At 47.7% G+C, this 26727-nt stretch overlaps 2 protein-coding genes across 2 annotated transcripts in view; both read right to left on the bottom strand.

Annotated features, from left to right (window-relative positions):
• Nucleotides 1–26727, bottom strand: part of LOC144108582 (piwi-like protein 1) — a 220560-nt gene that overhangs the window by 12105 nt on the left and 181728 nt on the right. Inside the window, exon 6 of the mRNA XM_077641780.1 lies at nucleotides 4184–4507. Coding sequence (XP_077497906.1) covers nucleotides 4184–4507 — 324 coding nt within the window. The remainder of the gene's footprint in view (nucleotides 1–4183; nucleotides 4508–26727) is intronic.
• Nucleotides 10176–26727, bottom strand: part of LOC144107286 (uncharacterized) — a 79485-nt gene continuing 62933 nt past the window's right edge. The window contains exons 2-5 of the mRNA XM_077640288.1: nucleotides 14066–14199; nucleotides 13575–13632; nucleotides 12640–12719; nucleotides 10176–10572 (exon numbers count right to left, since the gene is read on the bottom strand). Coding sequence (XP_077496414.1) covers nucleotides 10176–10572; nucleotides 12640–12719; nucleotides 13575–13632; nucleotides 14066–14193 — 663 coding nt within the window. The 5' untranslated portion in view covers nucleotides 14194–14199. The remainder of the gene's footprint in view (nucleotides 10573–12639; nucleotides 12720–13574; nucleotides 13633–14065; nucleotides 14200–26727) is intronic.

Here is a 26727-nt window from a genome sequence, read left to right as displayed (position 1 = left end):
CCCTGGTGTGATCCCTCTTGGGCGGTCGCGTTTTGGTGAAGGCGAAACGCAAATGGCACCTCTGTGCTGTGTCATGTCGGTGCATGTTAAAATATACCCTGGTGGCAGAAATTATTCCGGAGATCTCCACATGGCACCTCTTGCTTCCTTTCTTATTTCACTCCCTCCTTTATCACTTCCCTTACAATGGGGTTTGTGTCCGAGATATGTGAGACAGTTACTTCGTCATTTCCTTTCCTCGAAAACCAACTTTCCCTCTATTTTTCAGTATTTTTATTATTCCTCGTCTTTTTTGTTAACATTTACTATTTCATTTTTGTAACTTCTAATTATTGTTTTTATTTCTCTGCTTTTATTTTAATGTTTCTTGTGTTGTTGTTAACTTAAATTTCATTGCCTATATGTTAACTGCTTGTGAACTGTTGCTTTGCTTTTATACATTTATTTACCACAACACTTATTGAAGTTCGTGCTAAAAATTTTCGTCCACAACTTCTGTCCACGACACTCATGAGTGAAGATAGGCTTACGTCTTAAATCATACTCCTCTTGAGGCATGCATCAACGACGTTATCTTGAATACTGCAACAACCCGTACAACTGTTACATCAGATACGCGCTGATGTAAAAGCTACTGCTCTTTTGAACTGTTACAAATAGGTGCGAGCAATATGGCTGCTAACCATATCGAACTAAGGCTCTAAAACGAGAAAGATGCCTACAGTGTGGGCATCGCATATTAAAAAGCTCAGAACAACTTTCTGGTGCTGCTGCACTTATGCAGCCACCCTCCATGAACAAGAGCCTCATGCCTGCACCCCGTGGTGCTACCACTGCGGAGGGGACCACCCCCTTTCAATGCAAGCTGCTCTGTCCCACAGCAAACGGACTGAGTTAGTATACAGGTGGCCTATGGTCACCGTATTAATCTTCACTGAATGCTGGACCGTATCTTCGCAACTGACAGCCGTTCGGACGCAAAAAAACCCACAAATTCACCATGCCCCACTCCATAGATCTCCGTTCGGACCTCAACTCAGGTGATCGCCTGCCTCATCCGCCTCTGGACACAGATCGGAAGGGGCACCGACACTCGTCCTCCCTCATACAGCAACTTGGGCTAGACTCGAAAGATTTCCAGTGCAAATCACGTCAACGCAACCCCATTCCCGATCACAGCCGACACCTTCGCCGCGGAACAAACGGACAGCAGCTGAGGTCTCACCATGCCATCCCGCATCACCTTGGTCTAGTGCGGGCTCCCCAAGTCAACACCTGCTAAGCCCGTACCGTCGCAGACCAAGTCATTTACCATCCTAGCCCTTTCCCTTGCCTTGTACCACCCAAGCTAACTTCATCAAACCACCCTTCATCAAGTACTTGCATCGAACAGTAATGTGCTGCCTTTAAAGATTGCTTGGCATCATGCGAACAACAAATCTCCTGCCCAACGCAAGGCATAACCAGCCTGAAATCCATGGTCGCGAACATTCTCAATGTCGTCAGTCTTCTCGTCTCCCGCATTGACGACATCAATAAGGCTGTTGCCGATCTTAAACACATAGTCACCACCCTTGCGGACTGCCCCACCGCCATGGGAAGTGATCTCCTAATCTCTTAAGCGCCCCACTCTTCTAACCAGGACTATATACCTAGCCTCTGTGCCCCCACAACCTTCGGTCACTGCCTCCTGGGCCCTCCACTCATGTAAAGCCCTCACCAAGGGCCCTTGAGGTATATATATTAAAAAAATAAATAAATAGATTGACTCCGCGATTTAAAGTAGCGGGTTCCTGCGTTCCACATTCTACAATAAAACTACCACAGCTAAAAATCTAGCCATGTTCCCCTTCACCAAATGGCTCCTCACCCTCCTTCACCCACTCACCCTCACCCTCCACGGCTACTGGGCTGTGCAAGCCTCCCTCCTGAATCCCCTCTTGTCTCCACCTACATACACCAAAACCAGCGCTGTGAGCAGTTGTATATGCCTGCAATTCTCGGCCCATGTCTAGTGGGATGCGCTTACTACAACCCTTCTCCAAAATATAAACCGCTATGATTTCTTAACTTTTTAAATCCCCTCACCCGATACACATACACAAGAAACACCGACTCTTCCATCCCCTGTTCACGTTCAATGCAGAGCTGGTTTCCAAATGAGAATCCCTGCAGGGGATTTCAGTGCTTCCAACGTCACTGCCTTCCGCCCGGGAAAGCTACACTTTTTACACCACCAAATTGCATTACACAATCCTCATCACATCGACGACACCAACAGGCGAAGCCACCCGGAGACCCACACTAACACCCGCCTTGTCAGTGATCACTATATGCCTCTCTCTCTCGACACCCACAAGCGGAGTCGTAAAAGAACTATCAAATTAACTCATTGGCATACTTTTTGCTGACTGCTTTTTTCGCCCAGTCCAGCACCCGAACAATTGCGACGCATGGCTCTCCACCATTAGCTACGCTCGAAAACAAGGCACAGAGCAGCAGACGATTACCACCCTGTTCAAGATCTACACCCCAACCGCCCCTTGAAACGCCGTAGGTGCCTACTAAGGCGCATTCTAGAAGCAACCAAGAAATCGAAAGCTTCCTGATAAACTCGCCTACTTCAGTACAACCATCGCCACCCGCTGCGCCAGACTCGATACATCCCACTGGAACCTTGTGCGTGACCAGATTAATGGCTCCCTCGACCAGAAGAAGGTCACCTGTTACCTGCTATGCTCTCTCCTAGGTCCACAACCGCTCCCATTTTTATCCACAAGTAGATTTCTCTCTCACCACGATCTTATTTCTTTCAAACCCTACAGGTCATCTGTCTCACATATCTCGGTGGATGCCCAAACCGGGCTGTAAGGGAGGAAAAATGAAATGAACAATTGCTCTCAAGGAAAGGAAATGACGCCTGTCTCACATTTCTCGCTGGACACCCAGATCGTGCCGTAAGAAAGAAAAATCGATCGTCAATCAATCAATCGATCGATCAACCGGTCAATCAACTTATCAATTAATTATTCACTCAATCCGCCAATCCATCAATCAATCCTAAACGCTGCCACGTTAAAATCCCTTCGATTACAGCGGGGTTCAGGTGTCCACCGAGATGCGCCATTTTTCGCTCACGGACAAAGATGCCGACGACACCGGCTTTTCTGTGAAACGAGCTCCTTACCACTGTTGCGTTAATATAAAACGGTGTTTTATTCTTCTTGCCACTCGATCTGAACGATCTGAACGTGTGAAAATTAAATTGGTTTTCAGGAAAGAAAATGACGCAGTAACTGCTCACATATCTCGGTGGACACCCGAACTGTGCCGTAAAGAAAGAGATAAAGGAGAGAGTGAAATAAGTAAGAGGTGCGGTAGTGCAGGTCCTCCGTCTCCATCTTAGCGTAGAGAAGCTTCGTTTCTAGTTGAAGCAGCTTCCCGCCGTTAGATTAATGCGCTAAGCTGTTTCATGTATATGGACGAACTTCGGCAAGGTTCTTCCGTGTCACCACTGTGAAATGCCAGATTCAGGGGCTGCTGCGGGGTTATCTTCTTTTAATTATATATATATATATATATATATATATATATATATATATATATATATATAGAGAGAGAGAGAGAGAGAGAGAGAGAGATAAAGAATTCGAGAGCGACATGCATACGCGTATAGTTACAGAGCAGCGTCACTTCGAAGTACTTAACTAGCAGTATACGACGCGAAACCCAGGTAACGGGAATTTAACAGGTGTCGTTATAGAATGAAACGCCTCCGATTGCATATCCCTTCGCTCTCTCCATACCCTACACATTCCACGCTCGCCGGACATTCTTCGGACGGTTTCCATGGCAACCAACTTTCCGTTGCGCATTACTGCTACTACGACGCAAAAGCCAGGGGTGCCCCGCGGTGGCTTATTGATTATGGCGCGCTGCTGACACGAAAGACGTGAGTTTGATCCCGGCCGCGGCGGTAGAAATTCCATGGAGGAGAAATTCTACAGGCCCGCGTACTGTGCGATGTCAGTGCACGTTAATGAACCCGAGGTGGTCAAACTTTTCGGAGCCCTTCACTACGCTCTTAGCCTCAGTCACTTTGGGACATTAAACCCCATAGACCAAGGCCTAAAACATAGGCAAGAGCCCTTTAACAGCTGTCGCCGTAAACGAGATAACTCACCTGCGGTACCACAGCTGAAGGGGCCATCGCCGCCATCTGCTGGTGGTGCGCCCCTTGTCCGATGGCCATCCTGTCGATGGAGGACGACAGGCCCGCCACACTGTCGAGGGCGGGCATCGACGGCAAGGACACCATCGCAGGCCTCAAAACACCGGGCTCCCTTGGCGCCGCTAGCGGCGCCATGGCAGCAGGAAATTGAGGCACCGTAGGTGCCGCCTGTGCTCCGGCCAATACGACCACGGTCCGTGCCCTGCCGCGCGAACGGCCGCGAGCGCGACCGACGGGCGGAGGTGCTTTATCGCCACTGTTTTTGTCCATCTGGCTCTGCAAAAAAAAGCCCGGCTGAGTTACAGCGATGCCCACCGGTACAGTGGTGTTGTATACAAGACAGCTCAAGGGCGAGACCGCTTAGGTATATGTCCTCGCCTCGTCGACTCCCAGAGCGTGAAAATGGGCAGCAGAAGCAATGCGGCGACGAACAAAGACACAATCGTCACTTTTAAAATACAAGGAGGACAAAGGGATCATATATGGGGAGGCGACTGCATAGCACCCTTACATGAGCGCTGACATTCAGCACACGCGCGCGCTTTCATCTCTTTCGGGGGATAACACAACTTGCACCTCAGCCGCCGAGGTGGCTCTGTGTTTATGGTGCTCGGCTAATGACGCGAATGACGTGGGTTCGATCCCGGCCGTGGTGGTCGAATTTTCATAGAGGGGAAATTCTAGAGTCCTGTGTACTTTGCGATGTCATTGGACGTTAAAAAACTCCGGGTGGTCGAAATTTCCGGAGCCCTCCACTCCGGCGCCCTCATAGCCTGAGTCGCTTTGGAACATTAAACCCCATAAATCAAACCAAAACAAACAAGTTTGGATCTCAAAAGGCATGATCTTCTGTTCGATGCAGCGCGACAGGACAGAGCAGCAGAGGGACAACAGCAACAAAGCTGACTCACGTGGCATCGTGCTTCAAATGGTGGCATTCACGGCTCAAGAGCGCTATCTCGGTGTCCACCTGGTTGGGTACAAGGCCCGACCGAAATATGGGTTTCCGTGTACGGCTTAGGTGATTTTCAATCGCAAATATTAATTAGGCACTACCTGCGACATTGCGTTCCGGGTAGTTCGGGTAGAGGTACAACGCGACTAAGGCGTTGACGAGAGCGTTTATTTCCTTCCCGAACGAGCACACCTCAACTGCTGCGTCAAACACTAAGATCCACAACCGCTTGGTGCTACCAGAACTCTTCGCATCAAGGATCTGACAGTCACCCGTCGCTCTATACTAAACATTTTTGTTTGACCAGCCAAAATATATAGGCATCCATGCAATCACTGAAATGCACTGCGAGGCTGATCGTTTCGGCGGATATTCCTCCTGCAAATTAATTACGACGGGATGGAGTAGACTGCGCTTATACGTGTCTGGTTCGATGGCTGCTCCTAATTTCCACCAAGAGATGTGGCTCTCAACAGCGTACCGATAGCTCAAGTACACGAGGGCGTTCCTGTGCAGATATTCCTTTTCGCCTCGTATGAAACATGCCGGGGATCCACGAACGCTGCACGTAGCTCGCAGCTAAGTATAGCGTCCAAGAGGCGGTTCACGCATGCAGCATTGCCTCACGACAAATCTGCACAACAGCAAAGCTCGGGGTGGATGCAATCGGTGATCACGTGATCGCGTAACGGAGTAGCGAATAACTCGGCAGGAGAGCCCTCTTCGAATGAAAGAACGCTAGCGACAGCTAGATGACCGACCACGTCTGTTTTAACGAGGTAGCGTATGTAATTAATGAAGCATACGAAAAAAAGCAGTGGCTGACCTGCCAAGGCCCAAAGAAAGTTTTAAGAAATATTGCGCAGCACACACACAAACAAGAAAAGACACTAAACAGGAAACCTCGGTAACTATCGGATGTTAAGGAGCGTCTACGCTAGCAAAGTAGAACGCGCAAACACCCGCGACATTCCGGGCTTACATAGGCATAACGTACAACTGCATTGAAGATTACAGGCTCGCGAAACAGTGAGAAACAAATTTAACAAGGCGGCACAAAACATTGCAGGACGCTTAAGCGTCGGCTTTAAGTGCGGAACCCGACAGTGCGTTGCAGCGCTGCCAAGGAGTCCACTTAACGCCATCGCCCGTTCGGCGCAACGCCTTGCCCATGAAACATATGGCTCGGTGTCTCTAGCAGGCTTCTGAAGAAAGCCCATCCGCCGCCCAAAGAGGTCACGAATGGGCTGCAGTGACGCTGCTCCCTGAATTGGCCCTTGTGCGTCTCCGTTGCGATTTCAGAGGAAAGAAAAGGCGCAGTAACTTCCTCACATATCAGTGGACACCTCAACCATGCCGTCAGGGAAGGGAGGAAGTTTGCAGTGAAATACAAAGGCTGTAATGGAGGCCTGCGTCCCCGCTGGCGTCGCGTTCGTTGAACACAAGAGCACACGGACGCGTACTACATCAGAGGCCCTCGGGCGGTGCGAGCACCACGACATCGCAATGGTTGCCACCCGCACAAAACATGACGCACACAGGTCGGACAACCGCTGCCTGCCCGTCTGCAAAGCCAAAAAAGGTCGCGATGTGTTGCACCCACTCTGCCGCGCGCAGGGGCGGAACCGTCATGTTACCACCGGGCACAGAGTTCGGACCAGTTGACGTTTTCAAATATTTCGTCTGCTGGTTCCCTAAATTGAAATCCATAACCCTGATGCGATGTCAGTTCATGCTAAAGAACCCCAGATCGGCGAATTTACCGAAGCCCTCCAGTACGGCGTCCCTCATAGCCTGAATCGCTTTGGAACTCCGAACTCCACAAACTCAATTCGAACATGGCGATCATACCACCTATCGTGCCTCAGTGCAAGCTATTCGCATTTACTTCATCTCTATAACAGAGATGGCTCTACGTTAAAGCAGCTGACGGCAGTTAATTGAAATGCATTATCAGACCGCGATTTTTATGGGGTGCCGTTTCAAAGTTTGCACACTCATAATTACTCATGTACGCATCAGTACAAAAGGACACTTCACGAAGTCAGAGATCACAACGCATTCACAAAATCCGCCTTCTAATCAGTTCGAACCGACGAGCCTTCGTAGCGCGTACTCACCTCGCAATCTGAGAGACCTTGATTCGATTCCCAGAGTCTACGCGATTTTTTAAGGCGAAAGCCTTTATATGCTCATGATTCGCCAGCGGGGATGTTTGCAGAAACGTGACACACTCAAACTCATGACATCAGGAAAATAAAACAATAAAAGGTCAAGAAACATTAAAAAATGAATGAAAAATAAGAACAATAAATAAAAGGAAATTGACAAGAAATAAATAAAAATAAACAGAAATTGAAATGAGAAATCGCAAAAAATAACAAGAAATAAACACAGAACACCTACTGCCGCCGTGGAAAAACTCTCGTTGTACAAAGTTCCATGCCTTCGCATTATCTCCGCGTAAGCAGACTTAAGTGCCCTAAAAAAATTTATTTTGAGACTGTCGTGTTTCGTGTAACAACGCCAACGGTCCACAACGCCGACTTTCCTGCGAAACGAGCTCCTTAAGGGCCATTGTACGATCGTTTCGGAGCGCCTTCCGCCACGTCCGCTTCGCGAGCGGTCCGCCAGTTTTCGGCCGCCAGGCGGACGTGAGGCGGAAAGGTGTTGTACGATCACTTTGGCGCTTGCGAGCGAGGCGGATGATCCCAGCATGCCAACTGGCGCGCCCGGCAGTGCCTGCCGTCTAATCGCGTGCGGCGGTACATGCATGCATGCCTGTAGCAAAACACGCAGATATCTTGCAGTAGGAATAGCCCGTATTAAATGCGGCGTACTCGAGACATCCGTTCCGTCAACGCTCTTTTTTTTTTGCCGCAGGATTTTCGTCGAAGGTACAATCGTAGTCGGCTGTGATATGTGTGGGAAACGACATGTGGACCATTTATATCCAAGAGACCGAAAAATATCGCGAACTCCTCCTCGTTCGTCGCGATGTTTTCACAACGGTCGACGATTTGCCAAAATAGCAGAAGGCTGCCCCCTCTGAAAGTTAGGCTACCCTCAGGATTTCAGAACAACGACGCTCTAGTGCTGTTTGTTTAAGTTCATAACAAGCTCTGGGATAGATGAATGTCCAAAAAAGTATCCTTACTGAGAAAGTATCCTTTCGAGCCATATTCAGCAAGGACTTTTTTCGTGATTCATTCGCTAGCTTCTTTTCCATTTACCAGATCCGCCTCCAGTACAGGAACTGTCCAGTGATGTTGGTTGTTTAGCTGTCAGTTGTGACGTCACAAGTCGCCACTGTAGCAATGGTAGAAGAGCCAAAAGATTACTACCCTTGAAAGGCCCAGTTAACAAGAGCTGACCGATGACACACTAAGAAGAAATATCGGTAACCAACTATTTAATACGTTACCCATTTAGTTCGGTACTTACCGGGCCTTTTGCACATATTAGAGCGTTTCGACATACAGTTCTTGCCTACCGTCGCTTCATCAAGCTTGTCTTCCCACTATCAGCATTCGAGCCTGTTTTTCACGCCTGAAGTTTTTTTACCTACTTTCGAGTGGAGCCCTGAAATTAGGCGTAGTTCAATGCCTATCCCACTCATTAACAAGAAACATGCGCACAAGACATTCTAAAAATTTAACGGAATTTAGATTCGATTGCGACACATTTAGGTATTTTTATTTCTGGCAAGCAGTCAGAGAATGGAACTCACTAAGAAATGATACATTCAGGAGCCCGTCACTAAATGAATTTCTACCGAATCTAAGTACATCTCTTCTTGATCGTTGTCCTGTATTATTTCTTATTGCACTATAATTAATGTAATTTCTATTGTTTGAATATTTTCCAGAAACATTTCCTTTATTTCTCGATTTGCCTCGTGCAATTGTGGCATTGTACCCTTTTATTTCGAACATCAATGCTCCTTTCAATATACTATTGGCTTGGCACTTAAAACAGTCTTGTTTTGTGGTGGCAATAAACTTTTCTTTATTTATTTTTCTAAATTCCTTCGCCTGCATTTGTATATTCTTGTGCTTTTTGCTTCTCAATTTCGCCCTTTCGTGTAACAACCTTTGACGAAGCTAACAGTATGATCTAAATAAAATAAACAATTCACCATGAGCAAATTACTGCTTCTCACAATTGTCTGCTTTTTTTTTCTGTACAGATCGGTGTTACGCAGTTGTGCGTAGCCGACATATAAACTTCACTACAAGAAAACGAGGAAAACAGGCATTACGCGAAAGAGAAGAACCAGGGTAGGATGTTTATTTTTATTGCGACAGTGTGCCTGCTGGCACAAAGTATTATTTATGAATAATACTTTCTCGGAGGTAGCCCATGAAGGCAGCCCTCGATGGAAGCGCAGTAACATCCAGTAACAGTATTTATTTTTTTTTTTGCAAAAGCGGTCCTCTTTTACAGCCGGTGACCTCTCGCAACAGGTCACCTCGAGTTCATACGTGCAGCACTGCGCAACTGTCACCGTAGCTGTATAGCAAGCCCTCGACGTTTTGCTGATCGCTGGAAACGCTTAGTTGTTGACCGCGGACCTAAAAGATACGCGAATTCTTGCGAAGATGTGCACGCAAGTATTTAGTGATATTAGAAATCATTTGCGTCAAGCCTCTGGGCAAAAAGAAGCCTAACAGTGAAAGTTAGAAATACAAATTGACTAATGAGAATTAGTTAAATAACCTGCTAGTAAGCACGTCTTAGCTGCATTGTGATGCACAGCACTGCTGACAATGTCATGCAAAAAAAAAACAGAGCTTTACAAAAGCGAAAAAATACAAGCTCATAAAAACGGACTACACGAAAGATTACCAACATTGCTGACACAATGTTAGAAATGCATTTCAATGCGTAAATAATATTACAAGCATAGCTAAGGAGCGAAAAAAGAAGGCTGTGCTTAACGTACATCCCAATAGGCTGCTCGTTAAGACTGATTCCAAGGAACAAAAACTAGCGACGTGCATCTGAAGACTTGATGTCCATTGCGACATGACACACTTTTATTTTTTTGACAGGCTTATTCCAGCTGTGTTGTCTACTTCCTTCTAAAATGTCCCCGAGGCAAAGAACATACCTAAGTGAATTAATGAACCAGTAAATAAGCAAACAAACAAGAAGATGTGATGACTTAACCCACAAGAGCAGTATTTGTGATGTATACGGCTTTGGAGACACTATGTAGTAGTCTTTATACGAACTAGCAAAAAAAAAGCATAAAAGAAAAGCAAAATGAAAGAACCATGGAACGCAAACCTTTTGATCATCTTTGGAACACAGCTCAAGGAGGTCAACAAACTTCTGTGGAAATGACAGGAAGTCCACGAGAAGGCCCTGCTGTGCCTTGAGGCTGCGAGACGAGGTGTGAATGTAGCAGCGTAAATGAAAGCCAGAAAAGCAAATATTCTGGCAAGGTTTCCCAAGTGCTTCTATTTAAGGGGTTCTAAAACATTCTTCAACAACTTTTATAATGCACAGTTCTCCCCTACAAAAGGCAAACGTTTCTTTCCCAAAATATTTCGCAAAAGAAAAATTACTTAATGAAATTTCTTTTAATTTATTTTAGACTTATCGATCTCTTGTACAGCTTTCGGCTGGCTTTGGTAGTGACACAAGCGAGTAGTCATTTTTGAAATAATACGTTTGGCACAAAAGTTGAAATTGTGCATAAAAATATTTCCTTGCTGCCACCGGGCATCCAATGCCGTTCATATACTTCTATGTGAGCTGCCTCTAGATACAGGAAGTGTCATCATAAGAACACTGTTCAAGAAAATGAAGGGTGCTTTCACTGCCATGTGGGTGAGTCATTTTAGGTGGAACAGGAAATTCAGAACATAGAGTCGCATGTGTAAAGTGGTAAAACCGTGCTGGCCCTGAAGTGTTTTCACATGTGATGTCACCAGCTCTTCATTTCTTCATCCTCACTCTCTTTTGAACTACATTCCACTTCGAAAATTGCTGCGAAAATTGTGAAAGTCAATGCTTCGGAACAGGAGTTTGAGTGTCAAGAAACCTCACAGCATCTGCACCTGCTTTTGCTGCACATATAATGACTACACGCTGCCATGTTCAAAAGCCAATGAAGGCTACTCTTTCGCTTCCTGCACCAGTTTTATCAGCTGAAACCTTTTCCTTCCATTTTCATGGTGTGCCAACCATCACCTGATGTCGCATGATGTGAACATGTTGGTGTTGCTCGCATATCTGAAGAGGACAGGGATGCCACCTAGCTCTATAATGGACGCCGTTATCTTATCACGAAGGAAAACCAGCATTTTAAAGAAAATTAAAGAAAAAGTTCCAGGCTTTTCAGACCACTTCAAACACTGAATTAGACCACAGAGAGTGATGCTGGCATGTAGAGATAATTTTCTAGGTCACTTTACTGCTTTGAATTGTCTTAGTAAGTGGGGGTAGTTCTCACTCAACATTTACCCGAGAGGCTGCCACTCTGCAGCAATTGCTGGCAGCAATAACAACGCTAGTCCTGCCAGCAGCTGGCGTAACAATTGCACACAAGACAGCTGTTGCTTCATCGAACCAATCAGGAACAGACCAAGATACCAGGCATGAAGTAGAACTTTTGCACCTAACGCTTTAACCAGTGGGGCCTGCTTATGGCAAGCAAAGGGTTTTCTGCCATTTCGAGGCATCTGATGCCTTCCATCTCCTCTAAGCGCTGCAAGAAAGTTTGGAGATTCATAAGCAGCAGGTGCTCTGATGAAGCCCAGCCCCGCATGAAGTATCAAGTCGCATGTGTCTACCTTCTTTGTAGAGACACTGCAACATTGTTTGTAACACTGTAACTTCAAGGTAATATTGTTTCTGTATTGGAATGTAATACTGTTTTCATTTTTTGTACTTCAGCCGTGACAGGCATTAGTCATTTACATATAGTTGATAAAATAGTTTACATGCACCTGTAATAAGTTGTACATTAAAAGAAACCATATTTGACAAAAAATACCTACCTATGTATCTATAGCATATATCTATAAGCCAATAGCTTGACAGACCCTCTAACGAAGGTCAAGGGTCTGCCAAGCTCTAAGTAGGTTCTCCCTCTCGACTCTTTTTCATTCTTGTTGGAAGAATAAAGCTTTTTTCCCCTCTACTTAATTGGCAATACAGCTACACATCTGCTCTTCTATGGTGCAAGAAATATAGCCAATGGTTTCAGTTTCAGTGACTTTTCAGTTTCAGACACTCTGATGCCACAGAAGCAAGGATGGAAAGGAAAGGAGGGGCTGGCAAGAGAAAGCTCAAGAGAATTCATAAACTTGGGATAAATGTTACATTGCTTGTGTTTAGCACAACAGCATGAACCAAAAAATAAGACTAAAAAGAGAAGTGAAGAAAGCTTTTAACAAACAATGGCACAAAAAAGTAAATAAAAAAGTACACAAAGACTTGCCTCTGGAAGTCTTCTTCAGTGAGAGTGAGAGTGTAGACAAAAAATGGGTCTGCATCATCTGTAAGCTGGATCTGGAGCTCCTGAAACGTGCAAAGGCCATAGATTAAAATGAAAAAGAGAATGAAAATGACCTATGGTTTAAAAGAACTTGCCGATGGGCTAGATGGTTTTCAGATTCAGATGGCATTATTAGTGCTTACAAAACACGTACACGTTTTGTTAGCATTAATAATGCCGTCTGGATAATAACAAGTAAAGCCTCAAAATTCCTTTGGCTGACACATTCTGCAGCAGAGATTACAGGCAAAGTAAAAAATTCACTTGAGGTTACCCACTGCAAAATCCATTATCGCCTCTGCACTGGTTTTGGACATCATAATGTCATTTTGGGATTATATGCAGTCAAGCTACACAATGCAGAGGTCTGTCATACGGTGATACCCACATCATAAACGTTTCCCAGAGTATACATCGAGTTGCATCCTTTAACCATTGCACACTGTAAATAAAGTCATTAAAGGGAGAAGATTAAGGTTTGGGCTTTGTCCAGTGACAATGTGCCATCCGTAGTAATATGAGCTGGTTTGACCTCAACGTGCCAAAGAGTATCTCTTCAAGGGTGTATTGCTGTCCTTTCGTTGAACCACAGAGGGGCAAAAATATGAGCCTTTGCCAGTTATGTCCCTTCTCACGAGGTGTGTCAATAGAAGAATGCATAAAACATTTACATTTGCAGAAACATAGAAAACTCCAGCGGCATATATGAGCAAACGAGCTGGGAACCTCCTGTGATGCAACCTGCTCAAATTGCTCTTTACAAATATTAAAACACGCACATATCGCCTCTACATTTTTAGTAAGAGCCATTTTATGCCCTACCTTTCTTTGCCCTTTCTATAAGAATCCAACAAGGAGAAATAAGGAGCAACACTGACCTTTCGACCAACAGTCGATGATTTGCTCTTGCGTATACTGAGGCACACGGACGAAACACTGAAAGAAAGAACAAAAAAACATAACGTGAGTATCTGTTCAATTGCAACACCTGTCCCCGGTCATGCCGGCAGATGGTTTTTCTCCGGTTCACTCCTCGCGTGATCTATTCGCTGTTACTAAGAGCAAATGCAGATCCAACCAATGGTATCCCCTAAACCTAACCCACTGACAAACAGGAAGATGTGAAAACTGCACCGACACGCCCTTATGGCGAAGCCAACCGTTGGCGTGAAGTGATCATGCTTTAATACGAGCTTTCAATGCTCTTTGAGCCCCCCATGCCGATTTTCTTCAATACGTGCCAAAAAATATATTTTATCAGCTATGCTGTCACTTCAGAAATGATTCGGGGTACCGAAAATTTCAAAAATCCTCCCTTGTGGAGAGGCGAAACCACAGCCCGGAGCTGCCGCGATCTCCCGGAACTCACCGCCGTGCCGTTGCGCAAAAATCATCCTTGAGTTGGACACTGAGTGTTCGGCAGTACAGGCTCTCATCCTGGCCCGATTCGCTGGTGCTTACGCCATCTGCCCTCCTGTACTGCGAGTCGAGGATCATCTCGGTCTGGAGAAGAACAAGAAACCATAAGAGAGCGCCAGAAGGCGACGCCAACACACAACTGAAACACGCCACCGAAGAGCGCACAGTGGATAAAGAAGGTAACACCATTTGTCGAAACACATCGAACTCATCTTTTGTACTTCCTTGCAGCGATAGGGGGGCGTTATAATGTTTGTTTTGGGCTATAAGAGGGCTGGAAAAAGCAGGAAGCGCACAAACCTTGTCAACAACTCCATCGAGAACATTGAAAAACGACACGCTTTAATCTCATTGGTTGATAAGTTGGATTGGCTATTATACCCTACTTGACTGCGTTTCGGCCGCTCTGACGGCTTTCATCGAGAAAGCATCGTGATATATAAAGAAAGCTAAAACTTTCAACAAAATTAAATTCGTCTCTATACATAACAACACAAATATAGGCCTTATATATTAATTGTAAAAATGTGTTATTTAAAAAAAACATTTTGGTAACGCATCTTGGTGACCGCAGTAGCGCTATGGCGCCACCTCCGCCCAAAGAGTAGGCGCCAAGTTCGGTTGTCACAAGATGCCTCAAGATTTTTGTTTGCTGTCCTGCGAAGTAAAGTCGAAAGATGCATATTGCGTAGCACAGGCGGTTCTGGCTGTTTGCCGGTATTATAAATAAAATGTACAAAAGAAATGCGAAGCGAAGCCGGAATCCGCGGCTCTCAACCATGCTCTAAATCGTGCATCGCCGTGAAATCTTGGCCTGATTTTACTTCTATTTCCAGCGCTAGGCACACACGGAGGCTGCACTAATTCCCAGATACCCCTACTGAGAGAGCAGCATAGCACTTGTACGTCATGAGCGCTACCTCTAGGGTCACTTTCTTGGTGAATATATATATATTGTAGTGTGGTAATCTTCATCGATATAACCACTGACATGCGTCGCGGGCTGCCGCTCTCAAGGACGAAGAAGTTGTTCGCTGCCTTGCTCTTTCGCCACGCCTGACGCTTCGCTGCGAGTCTCCCCTGAGCGGCTGGAATCATCTGGGTTCACCGAATAAACACACCCCTACAATTGGTGCAGGTGCTGCTGGGTACGTTCCCGTCCACCCTGGAACTAAGAAGCCGCACGTTACCCTCTGCTTCCAGCATGCCGGATGACACTGCCACGACATCGTCGCCCCTCCCAACCACCGTGCTGTGTTCTGGAGCTCTACGGCAGCGTGATCCGTGCTTCTTCAGTGGCACAGCCGACCAGGACGTCGACGATTGGTTGGCGGCATATGAGCGCGTCAGTAGCTACAACAGATGGGACGACGCTATCAAGCTAAGCAATGTAATCTTTTATCTGACTGACGTGGCGAACCTCTGGTTTCGCAACCATGAGGCAGACCTGCCATCTTGGTCTGCATTTAAAAAGAATTTTGCAGAAGTGTTCGGCCGCCCTGCAGTTCGCAAGCTCCGGGCAGAACAACGCTTGCGTGAGCGCACTCAGCAAGTCGATGAGTCGTTCACTAGTTATATAGAGGACATCGTGGACCTATGCAAGCGTGTCGATCCGCTAATGACTGAAGCGGATAAGATCGAGAACATCATGAAAGGCATCGCTGACGACGCGTGCCAAATGCTCTGGGTAAAAAATCCTGCCACGGTGAGTGACGTGATCAAGCTTTGCCAGAGCTACGACGTGCTTCGTAAGAAGCGCGCTTCTACCCGGCGGTCCGGTGTTAGAGACGACGCCATCTCTACACTTGCGCTGGGCGGTTCTACCCCATCAGAGGACAGCCCTTTACTTCAGCAAATCAAAGCCTTCGTTCGAGAAGAGGTCGCCCGCCAGCTATCGCTGGTCCCTCAGTTACAGGATAGTGGCCGCCTTGTTCCTGACATGGCTCCGTCTTTGGCCCCTACCATACGGCGTGCCGTTCAAGATCACATCGCTGACGTTCTTCCTCCCAGCTCCATGCTCCCGCCCAGCCCTGTGCTGCCGCCCAGCCCCGTGCCAGCGCAAGTAACGGCACCACTGACTTACGCCCAAGTTGCGGCCAGGCCGCTCATGCCATCAGCATCTCTTTCCTACCAGGCCGCTCCTTCCAACCTTCCTTCGCCTTTGCCTGGGTCTGCATTCCATGTCCCTATTCCAAGGGTACGCCAAGGCCCTACGAACCCTTGGCGTACCGCGGACAACCGACCAATCTGCTACTCTTGCGGGCTGCCGGGCCATGTCGCACGCCTTTGCCGCCAACGCCTTCCACCTTCTCGACCTGAACTATGGAACTACTCCTACAATACAGACCAGCCCTCGCCGAGAAATCCGCCCAGTTCCGAATTTGTATCTCGTGACAATCAAACGTACACAGCTCGCCGATCACCTTCCCCTCGTCGCCGTTCCCCGTCCCCACTCCGACGTTCTACCGGCACCGTTGAGGGAAACTAACAGTCGCAGTTCCCGGGGCAAGAACTGCGCTTGGTTCGAACTCTTCAAGTCCTCGGTGTTCTCCCACTAACGTAATTCAAGTGTTTGTCGACGGCGTCGCAGTACTCGCTCTAGTCGACACGGGCGCTGCCGTATCAGTCATCAGTGAAGCTCTTTGCCGTCGTCTTCGTAAGGTGACCACCGCACTTTCCGACTTTTCGCTTCGCACCGCCTCATCACAGCGCATTCATCCCTCAGCGGCGTGCACGGCCCGTGTTCTCATCGAAGACGTCTTATACACCATCGAGTTTATTGTACTGTCTCGCTGCTCACACGACATCATCCTGGGCTACGATTTCCTTTCCACTCATCATGCCGTTATTGACTGCGCCCGCGCGGAAGTTTCCTTTTTACCTCTTTGTGATACCGTCTTGTGTGACGTCCCTACCCGGCCTGCAAAACTCCTCGTCGCCAGTGACACAGACATTCCTCCATTTTCTGCTGCCCTCGTTCCACTCTCCTGTGAAAGCGTTATTAGTTCGACTGTCTTCTTCACACCTTCCGACGCCGCTTCACGCCATCCCTGCCTCCTGCTTCCATTTGCGGTCCTCAAGATCGAAGATGGCCTTAGTGCAATGTACGTCTCAAATCCATTTTCGTGCCCGTCCGTCCTGCTACGCGGCGAGTGTCTCGGTCGTATTGAAGAACTTGATCCCGCGCTTGTAAATACTCTTCCTGCAACGCCTACTTCATTAGCCGTTAATGTGCTCAGCTCTTGCGATACAGCGACCGCTTCGACACCACCCGATGTTCTTCAACAAGCTATTGACGCAGATCTCCCACCCGCACAACGCGATCAACTCGCTGCTCTTCTACAGAACTTCACTTCTGCCTTCGACCTTCCTCACACTGCTCTGGGTCGCACGTCTGTCGTTACGCACGCAATCGACACTGGTACAAACGCACCTTTACGACAGCGTCCTTATCGCGTGTCGGCCTCTGAGCGCCAAGTCATTGCTGACAACGTGGACGACATGCTTCGCCGGGGCGTCATACAGCCATCTAACAGTCCATGGGCTTCTCCGGTTGTTTTGGTCACCAAGAAAGATGGTTCCATCCGGTTTTGCGTCGATTACCGTAGGCTTAACAAAATCACGCGCAAAGATGTCTATCCTTTGCCGCGAATCGACGACGCCTTGGACTGTTTACAGGGAGCCGAGTATTTCTCCTCTTTGGATTTGCGCTCCGGCTACTGGCAGGTACCGATGGCTGATAATGACCGCTCGAAAACTGCCTTTATAACACCGGATGGATTATACGAGTTCAACGTTATGCCCTTTGGCCTCTGCAATGCCCCGGCTACTTTCGAGCGCCTGATGGACACTGTTCTTCGTGGACTCAAGTGGCAGACCTGTCTTTGTTATCTGGACGACATCGTAGTTTTTTCTGCCGACTTTTCTTCTCACCTTCTCCGCCTAAAGGATGTCCTCACGTGTCTCGCCGGCGCTGGGCTTCAGTTGAATTTGAAGAAGTGCCACTTTGCCGCTCGAAAACTCACAATTTTAGGCCACGTAGTTTCTAAGGACGGCATTCTTCCCGACCCCACCAAACTTCGCGCAGTTGCAGAGTTCCCGAAGCCAACCTCCCTGAAGCAGCTTCGGAGCTTTATCGGCCTCTGCTCCTACTTTCGACGTTTCATCTTGAACTTCGCCTCTATCATCGCTCCTCTGACCCAGCTCCTTGCCGGCAGCTCCGACCTTTCCGCCTGGACTCCAGCCTGCGATAAAGCCTTTGACACTTTACGCCGCCTTTTGGTTTCGCCGCCCATTCTACGCCACTTTGATCCGGCTGCGCCTACGGAGATCCACACTGATGCCAGCGGTATTGGGCTTGGTGCCGTCCTTACCCAACGTAAGCCTGGTTACAGCGAGTATGTTGTGGCATACGCCAGCCGAACATTGACAAAGGCAGAATCTAATTATTCAGTCACAGAAAGGGAATGTTTGGCCATTATTTGGGCTATCGGAAAATTTCGTCCTTATGTGTATGGTCGACCGTTTTACGTTGTGACCGATCACCACGCTTTGTGCTGGCTTGCCTCTCTGAAAGACCCATCCGGTCGCCTTGCTCGCTGGGCTCTTCGTCTCCAGGAGTTTGACATTCATGTCATTTATCGATCCGGGCTGAAGCATACGGACGCGGATGCTCTTTCCCGCTCGCCATTGCCTAGAGATAATTCGTCTGACCACGTCTGTGCCTACGATATGTCGACTCTTACAACTATCGACATGGCTACCGAGCAGCGGAATGACCCCTGGATCAATGCACTTTTGAATTTTCTCTCAAGTCCTACTCCCGGTCATTCCTCCAAAGCGCTCGTCCGCCAAGCACACCACTTCTCCATTCGTGACGGTCTTCTCTATCGCCGCAATTATTTGCTTGATGGACGGAAGTGGCTTCTAGTCATCCCGCGTCATCTCCGCGCCGACATTTGTGCTGCGTACCATGGTGACCCACAATGTGCTCACGGTGGCGTATTGAAAACCTACACACGCCTACGTCTGCGATTTTACTGACGTGGAATGTACCGCTTCGTAAGACATTTCGTGCGCGCTTGCGAATCTTGTCAACGCCGAAAAACTCCTCAGAAGTCCTCTGTTTCGTTGCAGCCGTTACCCTGCCCTGCTCGTCCGTTTGACCGCGTTGGCATAGATCTCTATGGCCCTCTTCCGACTACTCCTGCTGGAAACCGGTGGATTATTGTGGCAGTAGACCATCTGACTCGCTACACTGAAACATCACCGTTACCCTCTGCCTCTGCAAGAGACGTTGCTTTGTTCATTCTCAACAACTTGATTCTTCGCCACGGGACTCCGACGGAACTGCTCAGTGACCGCGGACGCGTTTTCTTGTGCGACGCTCTCGAGGCCCTACTGAAAGAATGTCGCATCATTCATCGCACCGCTACTTCTTACCACCCTCAGACGAATGGCCTGACAGAACGCTTCAACCGTACTCTGAGTGACATGCTGGCCATGTACGTCAACGACGCTCATTCCAACTGGGACCACGTTCTTCCCTTCGTAACCTACGCGTACAACACTGCGATACAGACCACCACTGGATTCTCTCCCTTTTTTCTTCTTTACGGGCGCGAGCCAACCTGCACAATGGACGCGCTTTTTCCCTACCGCCCTGATGTTTCTGAATCGACGCCACTCTCGGACGCCGCCCAGTATGCAGAAGAATGCCGTCAGCTCGCTCGTTCGCTCACAAAGGAAAATCAATGGCAACAAAAACACCATCGTGACACTGGTGAGGCGCCTTCATATGCGCCCAACTCCCTGGTGTGGCTCTGGGTTCCTGCCACAACCGCCGGCCTGTCAAAGAAGCTTCTTGCTCGGTATCACGGTCCATACCGAGTGCTTCAAAAAACATCTCCTGTGAACTACGTAGTTGAGCCCGTTACGCCATCTGCGGACTTGCGTCGCCGTGGACGCGAAATAGTTCATGTGGACCGAATCAAGCCCTACTACGATCCGTCTGTCCTTTCGGCACCATGAGTCGCCAGGATGGCTCCTTCTCTGCCCGGGGGGGAAACTGTAGTGTGGTAATCTTCATCGATATAACCACTGACATGCGTCGCGGGCTGCCGCTCTCAAGGACGAAGAAGTTGTTCGCTGCCTTGCTCTTTCGCCACGCCTGACGCTTCGCTGCGAGTCTCCCCTGAGCGGCTGGAATCATCTGGGTTCACCGAATAAACACACCCCTACAATATATATATATATATATATATGCTTGTTCTACTGGGAAAACAAAACGCTCTTGCACCATTGGCCAGCACAGGTATGCTTTTTGACATGCTGGGCGAAGTTGTACTAGTGACATGCTTTTCCAAGATCAATTGTTGCACCTTGCCTCTTGTCGAGGAACTGTCTTTCTGTCTTCGGATTGTGATCAAGGTCCATGGAGCTTGTACACTTACTAGAAGATGAGCAATGCCTTATTTGTTCAGTTCTTGAATCGATTATTTTGTACACAGAACGCATTTATGTTCTCTGAACCAGCAGCCAATACGTTTGATAATTTTTGTTCTACTGGCACGACTTCAGCAGCGTGACTTTCAAGATAACGCCTGATCTAGTTTGCAGAAATAACAAGTACGTTACCGGTACACCATTGACAGAAGGGTACCAAGTCAATATGATGGAAGGGTCGGAAGAAAAGTCAACTTGAAGTGACCAAAGCAATGACAATTGCAGTCTCGAAAGTGTATGCTGCTTCTCGGAAATCAGCCCCTGCAAAACTTTCCACCTCTGCAGTCGTGTTTAGCTGTAGGTAGGCAGTCGTCACCGCAGGTCTTCTATGGTCACCACGGAAATCAAGCAGATAACGCATGCTCTACTTGCACGATTTCTCTTAGCATTAATATCTTCTGCATCACATTAGCGAGTGACCAAAGCCAGTAGGCTGTTGACCATAGTCATGACGATTTCAACAAAATTTTTGTTGAACGTAGTTACCCGGGGCACAACACGAACTCACTGCACGAAAACACAGTGCGTTCCACGTGACAGCTGGGCGCACATAAAAACAGGCCACGGACGTGTCAACACCACACACTCCTGGGCAGCCGACGAGAGTATGTTGCACATCCCGCCGCACATATACCGCACACCGCGATTACCCAGGCCGATGGGAGCGGTACACACAGGGCACTGCAGCACAGGACTTCTCCTCACATGTGGTGGCCGAATGGCAACCAACATAGCCGCGTAGCCGCCGTCGGGGCTCCCCATCGTGGACCCGCACATATGTCTCCTGCAGCGCGATAACCTCTGGCGTGCTTTCGGTGATGCGCACGCGAAGCTCGGAGTACCGCGCTGCAAGAGATCGAACGTTCCACTGCAGGATTGGGGGGGGGGGGGGGGGGGGGTCCGTGGTGGATCCCCTGCTTCATTTCGAGCCCCGAATCATTGGAAAACACGGGAATGGAGCGACTTGAGAACGTAGCCAGATTTGCCCCTCCGCCTGGGATACGAATGTTCTTCTCATAAATCGTCACGAGGTTCTGGGATTTTGTGTTAAGAACTATGTGGATATGATATACCGCTAGACGACAATAATGAACGTTCAGATTCTCATACGGAAGGCAGAGAATATGACCCTGGAACTTGCGTATAAAATTGTTTTTTTTTTTGTTACCAAGGAGACGAAATGGATCACAACTACCTCTGGATAGATGGATGGAAGGTAGGTCGTCCCATATGAAACGGGGGGATGGCAGTTTCCACCTTGCTCAGCTTTTTTTCTCTTTATTTTCATTTAACTCTAATGTAAGTTGTTATTAAAGGTCGCCATTTTTATATACGTTTTCCTACACCTATAATCTTATGTCACCTCCCTGCTTTTGAGCCACAAACCTCCCCATCACTTTTGGCTAATTTCCACCGCAGATTCATTTACATGACCATTGTTGTCTCTAAAGCCCAGCGCCTCAGGAAGGTGGCAGCGCCTGAATCGACAGCGGGATGCATACCATATCACAAATGAGTATGAGACGTTCTATTGTTTCTAGAGATTTACCACACACAGCACATGTGCCACCTTCTTCGTTAAATTTATTTTTGAGAAAAAACGCTAAGGCGCCCGTGCGCTGTGCGATGTCAGTGCACGTTAAAGATCGCCAGGTGGTCGAAATTATTCCGAAGCCCTCCACTACCTGACCTCTTTCTTCCTTTCTTCTTTCACTCCCTCCTTTATAGCTTCCCTTACGGCGCTGTTCAGGTGTCCAACGATATATGAGACAGATACTGCGCCATTTCATTTTCCCCCAAACCAATTATTATTATTAGCTGTGCGTTGTAAGACACCCAGACCTAGCTTTAAAGGGTAGGGCACTGCCTCTTGAGTCATCATAAAACGCGTTCTTCCTGATCTGCCTGTCGCAGTATAGATTTATGTTTCTAGACTATGGTTATTTTAAAATTATATTTATCCAATTTTACATTCAGACATGCACAGCCATGACACCTTTCCGCCGTGGCACCGTTCCGCACAAGATCGCACTATCACCATCGAAGGTGAAACGAAGAAAATAGCATCACTGACATCGCTCAACAATAATGCAGGCGGGCGCGGTGTGGGAACGAAATTTCCCAATGTTTGAGTTTGAAGTTCATTTTCATTTCAAAAAGAAATGAGGGACCCGAGGCAAAAACTGAAGGTTAATTCACTTGACGGCGCTAGGGCCCCATTACATGGCAAAACAGCAATTAAGGTGTGGGTAGTAACATTTGGTGCACTTACAATTTAGGCAGTACATCCCAGTACATTTACAGACATTTTAGCTCTTACTACGCGAAGTTCAGTCTTTTTGTTGTTAAAGGTAGAGGCACAATATGAATGAGAAACATTATCAGCGAATAATAGCAATTGTACACAGCAACAAACCCTCAAAAAATCCAAAAGACACAGGAGAAACACACCTCACGAAAAGCAGAAAAATTACATTTGCGAGAGAAAGAATGAATGTATTCTTTTCTTATTTACATTTTCAATATTAACTTTATTTTCGCGAGAATAGTTTAAAAGAGTGGGTAGAGTATGTGCAAGCATTTGCTGGCCAAACGTTGTTCTTACGAAATGTACCGCCCAGTCATGAGCAGAACGCGAAGAATATGTTCGTGTAAGTGTTCGATTGGCGATCGAAAGCATTGTTGCCACAAGCTGCCACAAGGCCTTCGCTTCGGTGTGCTAGAGCATAAAAAAAAAGCACTGTTCTCATTCCTGACGAGAAAAAAAAAGGGCCAGGAGTGGGTTTTGAAACCCCTCAAATGTGGCCCATGGTTAGACGGCGGTACGAATCACTGGCCCGTCAACCACGGGTTTTGTCCACAGCCCTTTTTCCAAGATTTCGCCAAGTTCTGGAGTACCCGAGCACCAGGACAGGAGAAACTTGTACCCATTAGAAAACCGGTGGGTTCCCGGCGGCACTGGGGATCGAGCCCAGCACCTCCCGAATGCGAGGCGGATGCTCTACCACAAGGCCATCGATGCGGTAGGCGATACTTTTAAAGAGAGTCCACATAGTCGACTCAAAAAAATAAAAAAAAAAGGTTCGGCTGTGAGAGCGAGCAGAATCCGCCACCGCGGCAGAGATTCCGCGGAAAAACCAAGATGAAAGCCTGATGGGTTCAGGCCAAACTTCTGGCGCCGTCTCTAGGAAGTTGCATTCCCGCGACGACAAACATGGCGGCACCCTTCGATGCAGGACGCCTCTCTTCGGACACGATTCGACATTGTTAGGGTCCATTTCAGCGCGTTATTTGGTGAGAATTGGGGCACCGGTCTGTCGCTCCGTCTCGTCTTGCCTATAAAAAACGTACGAGTGATAAATTTGCTCTATTTCTTTTTTCTTACAGTGATGATTCTGCCCCATCCAGATTTAAGAGAAGCGTCGGGTTTTGTTGACAACAGTGGTTCCCCTCTTAACGATTAGATGGCGCCACAAGGCCGAACACACCGATGCTTCTTCAGCATATCGGAGCCGTGTCCGTAAAGTCTGTTTACAACGCGCAGTTCCTCTGTTTGAGACCAGAGCTGCGTTCCAATACTCTAGACGTCTAGCAATAACAATAATTAAAAACGTGTTTTCAACAAGTTTACACATTTCTTCTGCAATGACTTTGCGCGTAAACCGGACTGGTGGCTGTGCCTATCGGTCAGTCTACTTGTAGCAGACGGGACCGCTCTCCGAAGACGACGCTAAAGTGATATGCGATTATTCTTTTATTATTGATGCTAAACTGTACATGCTCCTCGAACGTGCTCGTCCAGATGGTCCTGTAAACATAAGAAAGAATACGAAATACCGTAATCAATATGCGCAAAATGCGATACGGCTAATATACACTGCAACAGGAAAACACATACGTGACATTAAACCTGCTGTCTGCCCTACGTGGCACTCGGAGACAGCGAGAGACCTAAATACAGCAGCGATCTTTAATCCTGCAAAGACAAAAATCAATTCGCAACATGCCGGTGTATTTGTTCTGAGAGTGTAAAGATAAAAAAGAATGCACGCTAAAGAGTTGGTGCAACTAATACAGCAACAGAAGAACACATTTGTTAACCGTGACGCCAGCCGTCTTAACGCCCGTCGAGGACACCAACGACAGCGACGAGTATTCTCTAAAATCAAGGTGCTAATTAAGGTGCATCGTCAGATGCCGGATCACGTAAACAGACCTACAGCGTCCGCTGCTTTAGCAAAGCTCTCAACTGCACGATTTTCTCCTGCGTGATTCACTGCTAGGAATCACACGTCCACGAAGATTAATTAGCCACTAGTTTGCGTACCAAATAACATAATGGAATGACTCACATTTTTCCTTTCCTATACTCCGTCTACAGTCCGACGCCCGCAAGAGCACGACTCGCTCATCCGCGTACATCAGCTCCGCCATCTTTAGACAGCAAGTTAGCCTGCATCGATGTGGACTTCGGCGAAGCAGTCTCAATGGAACGCGTCCCAAGATGGCGGCTGTCCGGCTAGACGTCTAAGTAGCCGTCTACTTTGGAGTATTGGAACGCAGCCCAGATGGGCCACCGGCTTGATTGGACCAAGGCGCCATTAAGGACGTAGTAAGTCGCTGGCGTGTACGTGTCGACGCAGCAGTGAAAATATCGAGCATTTGTTCAGAATGCGCTCCCTCTACGAAGATGTAGAAATTGTAGAGGAACTACGGGCTGTGTTGTGGATTGCAGGAATTCCGACGCAGAGTTAAAGGGGCGGGATGAGATCGTTTGCGAGCTTCACGGAACCGAACCGCACAAGGCCGTACTGCACCTGTTCGCGCTCGTTCGCCATGCACATCTTACGGAAAGGGCGAAAGCAACAAACACATTCTCCAGCCTCAGACAGCCAATTTTGAAAGACCAATATAAAGAGCCAATAGAGATATAGACAGTCACTAAAAGTGACTCCGCAGGCCAGCGCTCAGAGGGAAGATGATTACTTAACACGAACGAGACCTCGATCATTTTAGTGCCCCCGGGGTATCGTGCGACATGCGAGACTGACATAATTGCGAACTTCGTATAGCATGAACGCGTTGCCGTGCACGCGTTATAACAATTATGACGCGGAATCTTTCGAAACGATTGCACGCCAGTTCGTGTAGGCGGCTTGATGCATGGTAGAGCTACCACGACAGTTAGCACTTGCGTGTCTATTTTTCTCGCCTTTCTTGGTTTAAGAAACCAGTAGAAAATATTCTAGGTTTCCTAAGCACCGTTAACACGTTGTAAACAAACGCGTACGATGTGCACGTGAGCGTTTTGGAGCGCGCTGTCTGCATGAATGTACACACTAGGACAACGACACGCGCTGCCGCAAGAACATTAGTAATAACAACAAAAAACATTCAGCAAAATGTTCAGCGGATGGAAACACAAGCATTCAGGCGATCTATTCGTTGGCTGGAAGAGGCTCGAGAGCCGATCATGTTTTCGCGCCTCAATGGCTCAAATTAGGATTCTCACATGTGCTTCGGAGCTGCAGAAAAACGAAGGTGCCATCTTACCACTCTTTTAGAACCATATCAGCCAAAACACTTCCTGTCGGAGCAGAACCATCAGGCGCAGCAGCCGTCGCGGCGTGCAGTTAGGAGGTATAAGGCGGCGTGATCACGTGATCAAAGATGGAAGTCCACATGATTCGACGCTGTAAAGAGCATTTTACGTCAGCTTGTCGTGAATGTGCAGGTTCCCTACATAAAACCATGACCGTGGTGAAACCGGTGTATGTCTCACATAGGAAGTGTGGTATGCTAAATTTCTAGAAATGGCGTATCGTCCGGCAAAATTGCAGCATTTACCTTCACCGGGCAGCGGTAGGGTAGCGTCGATTAACATCTTTTCTTGCCATATCTATGTATGCCATGAGCAGACGACTAGTGGCGACGTGGTGCTTGTCACGTGAGAACGAGGCAGACTTCCGGCGGCCGCGGATTTCGCTCGCTCTCGCCGACGAATGCCCAAGTGTGAACGCGCCATTAGGGTTGCTTGACGGCGGAACTAATCCATGGCGCGCTGACCCAACTCTTTGTTCCACGACCTTTTCCCAAGAACATCATCAT

Source organism: Amblyomma americanum, chromosome 10 (genome assembly GCF_052857255.1).
Source record: "Amblyomma americanum isolate KBUSLIRL-KWMA chromosome 10, ASM5285725v1, whole genome shotgun sequence".
Classification (NCBI taxonomy): Eukaryota; Metazoa; Arthropoda; class Arachnida; order Ixodida; family Ixodidae; genus Amblyomma; species Amblyomma americanum.
The sequence above is the reverse complement of the archived record's forward strand: the minus strand, read 5'-3'. Positions and strand labels throughout refer to the sequence as shown.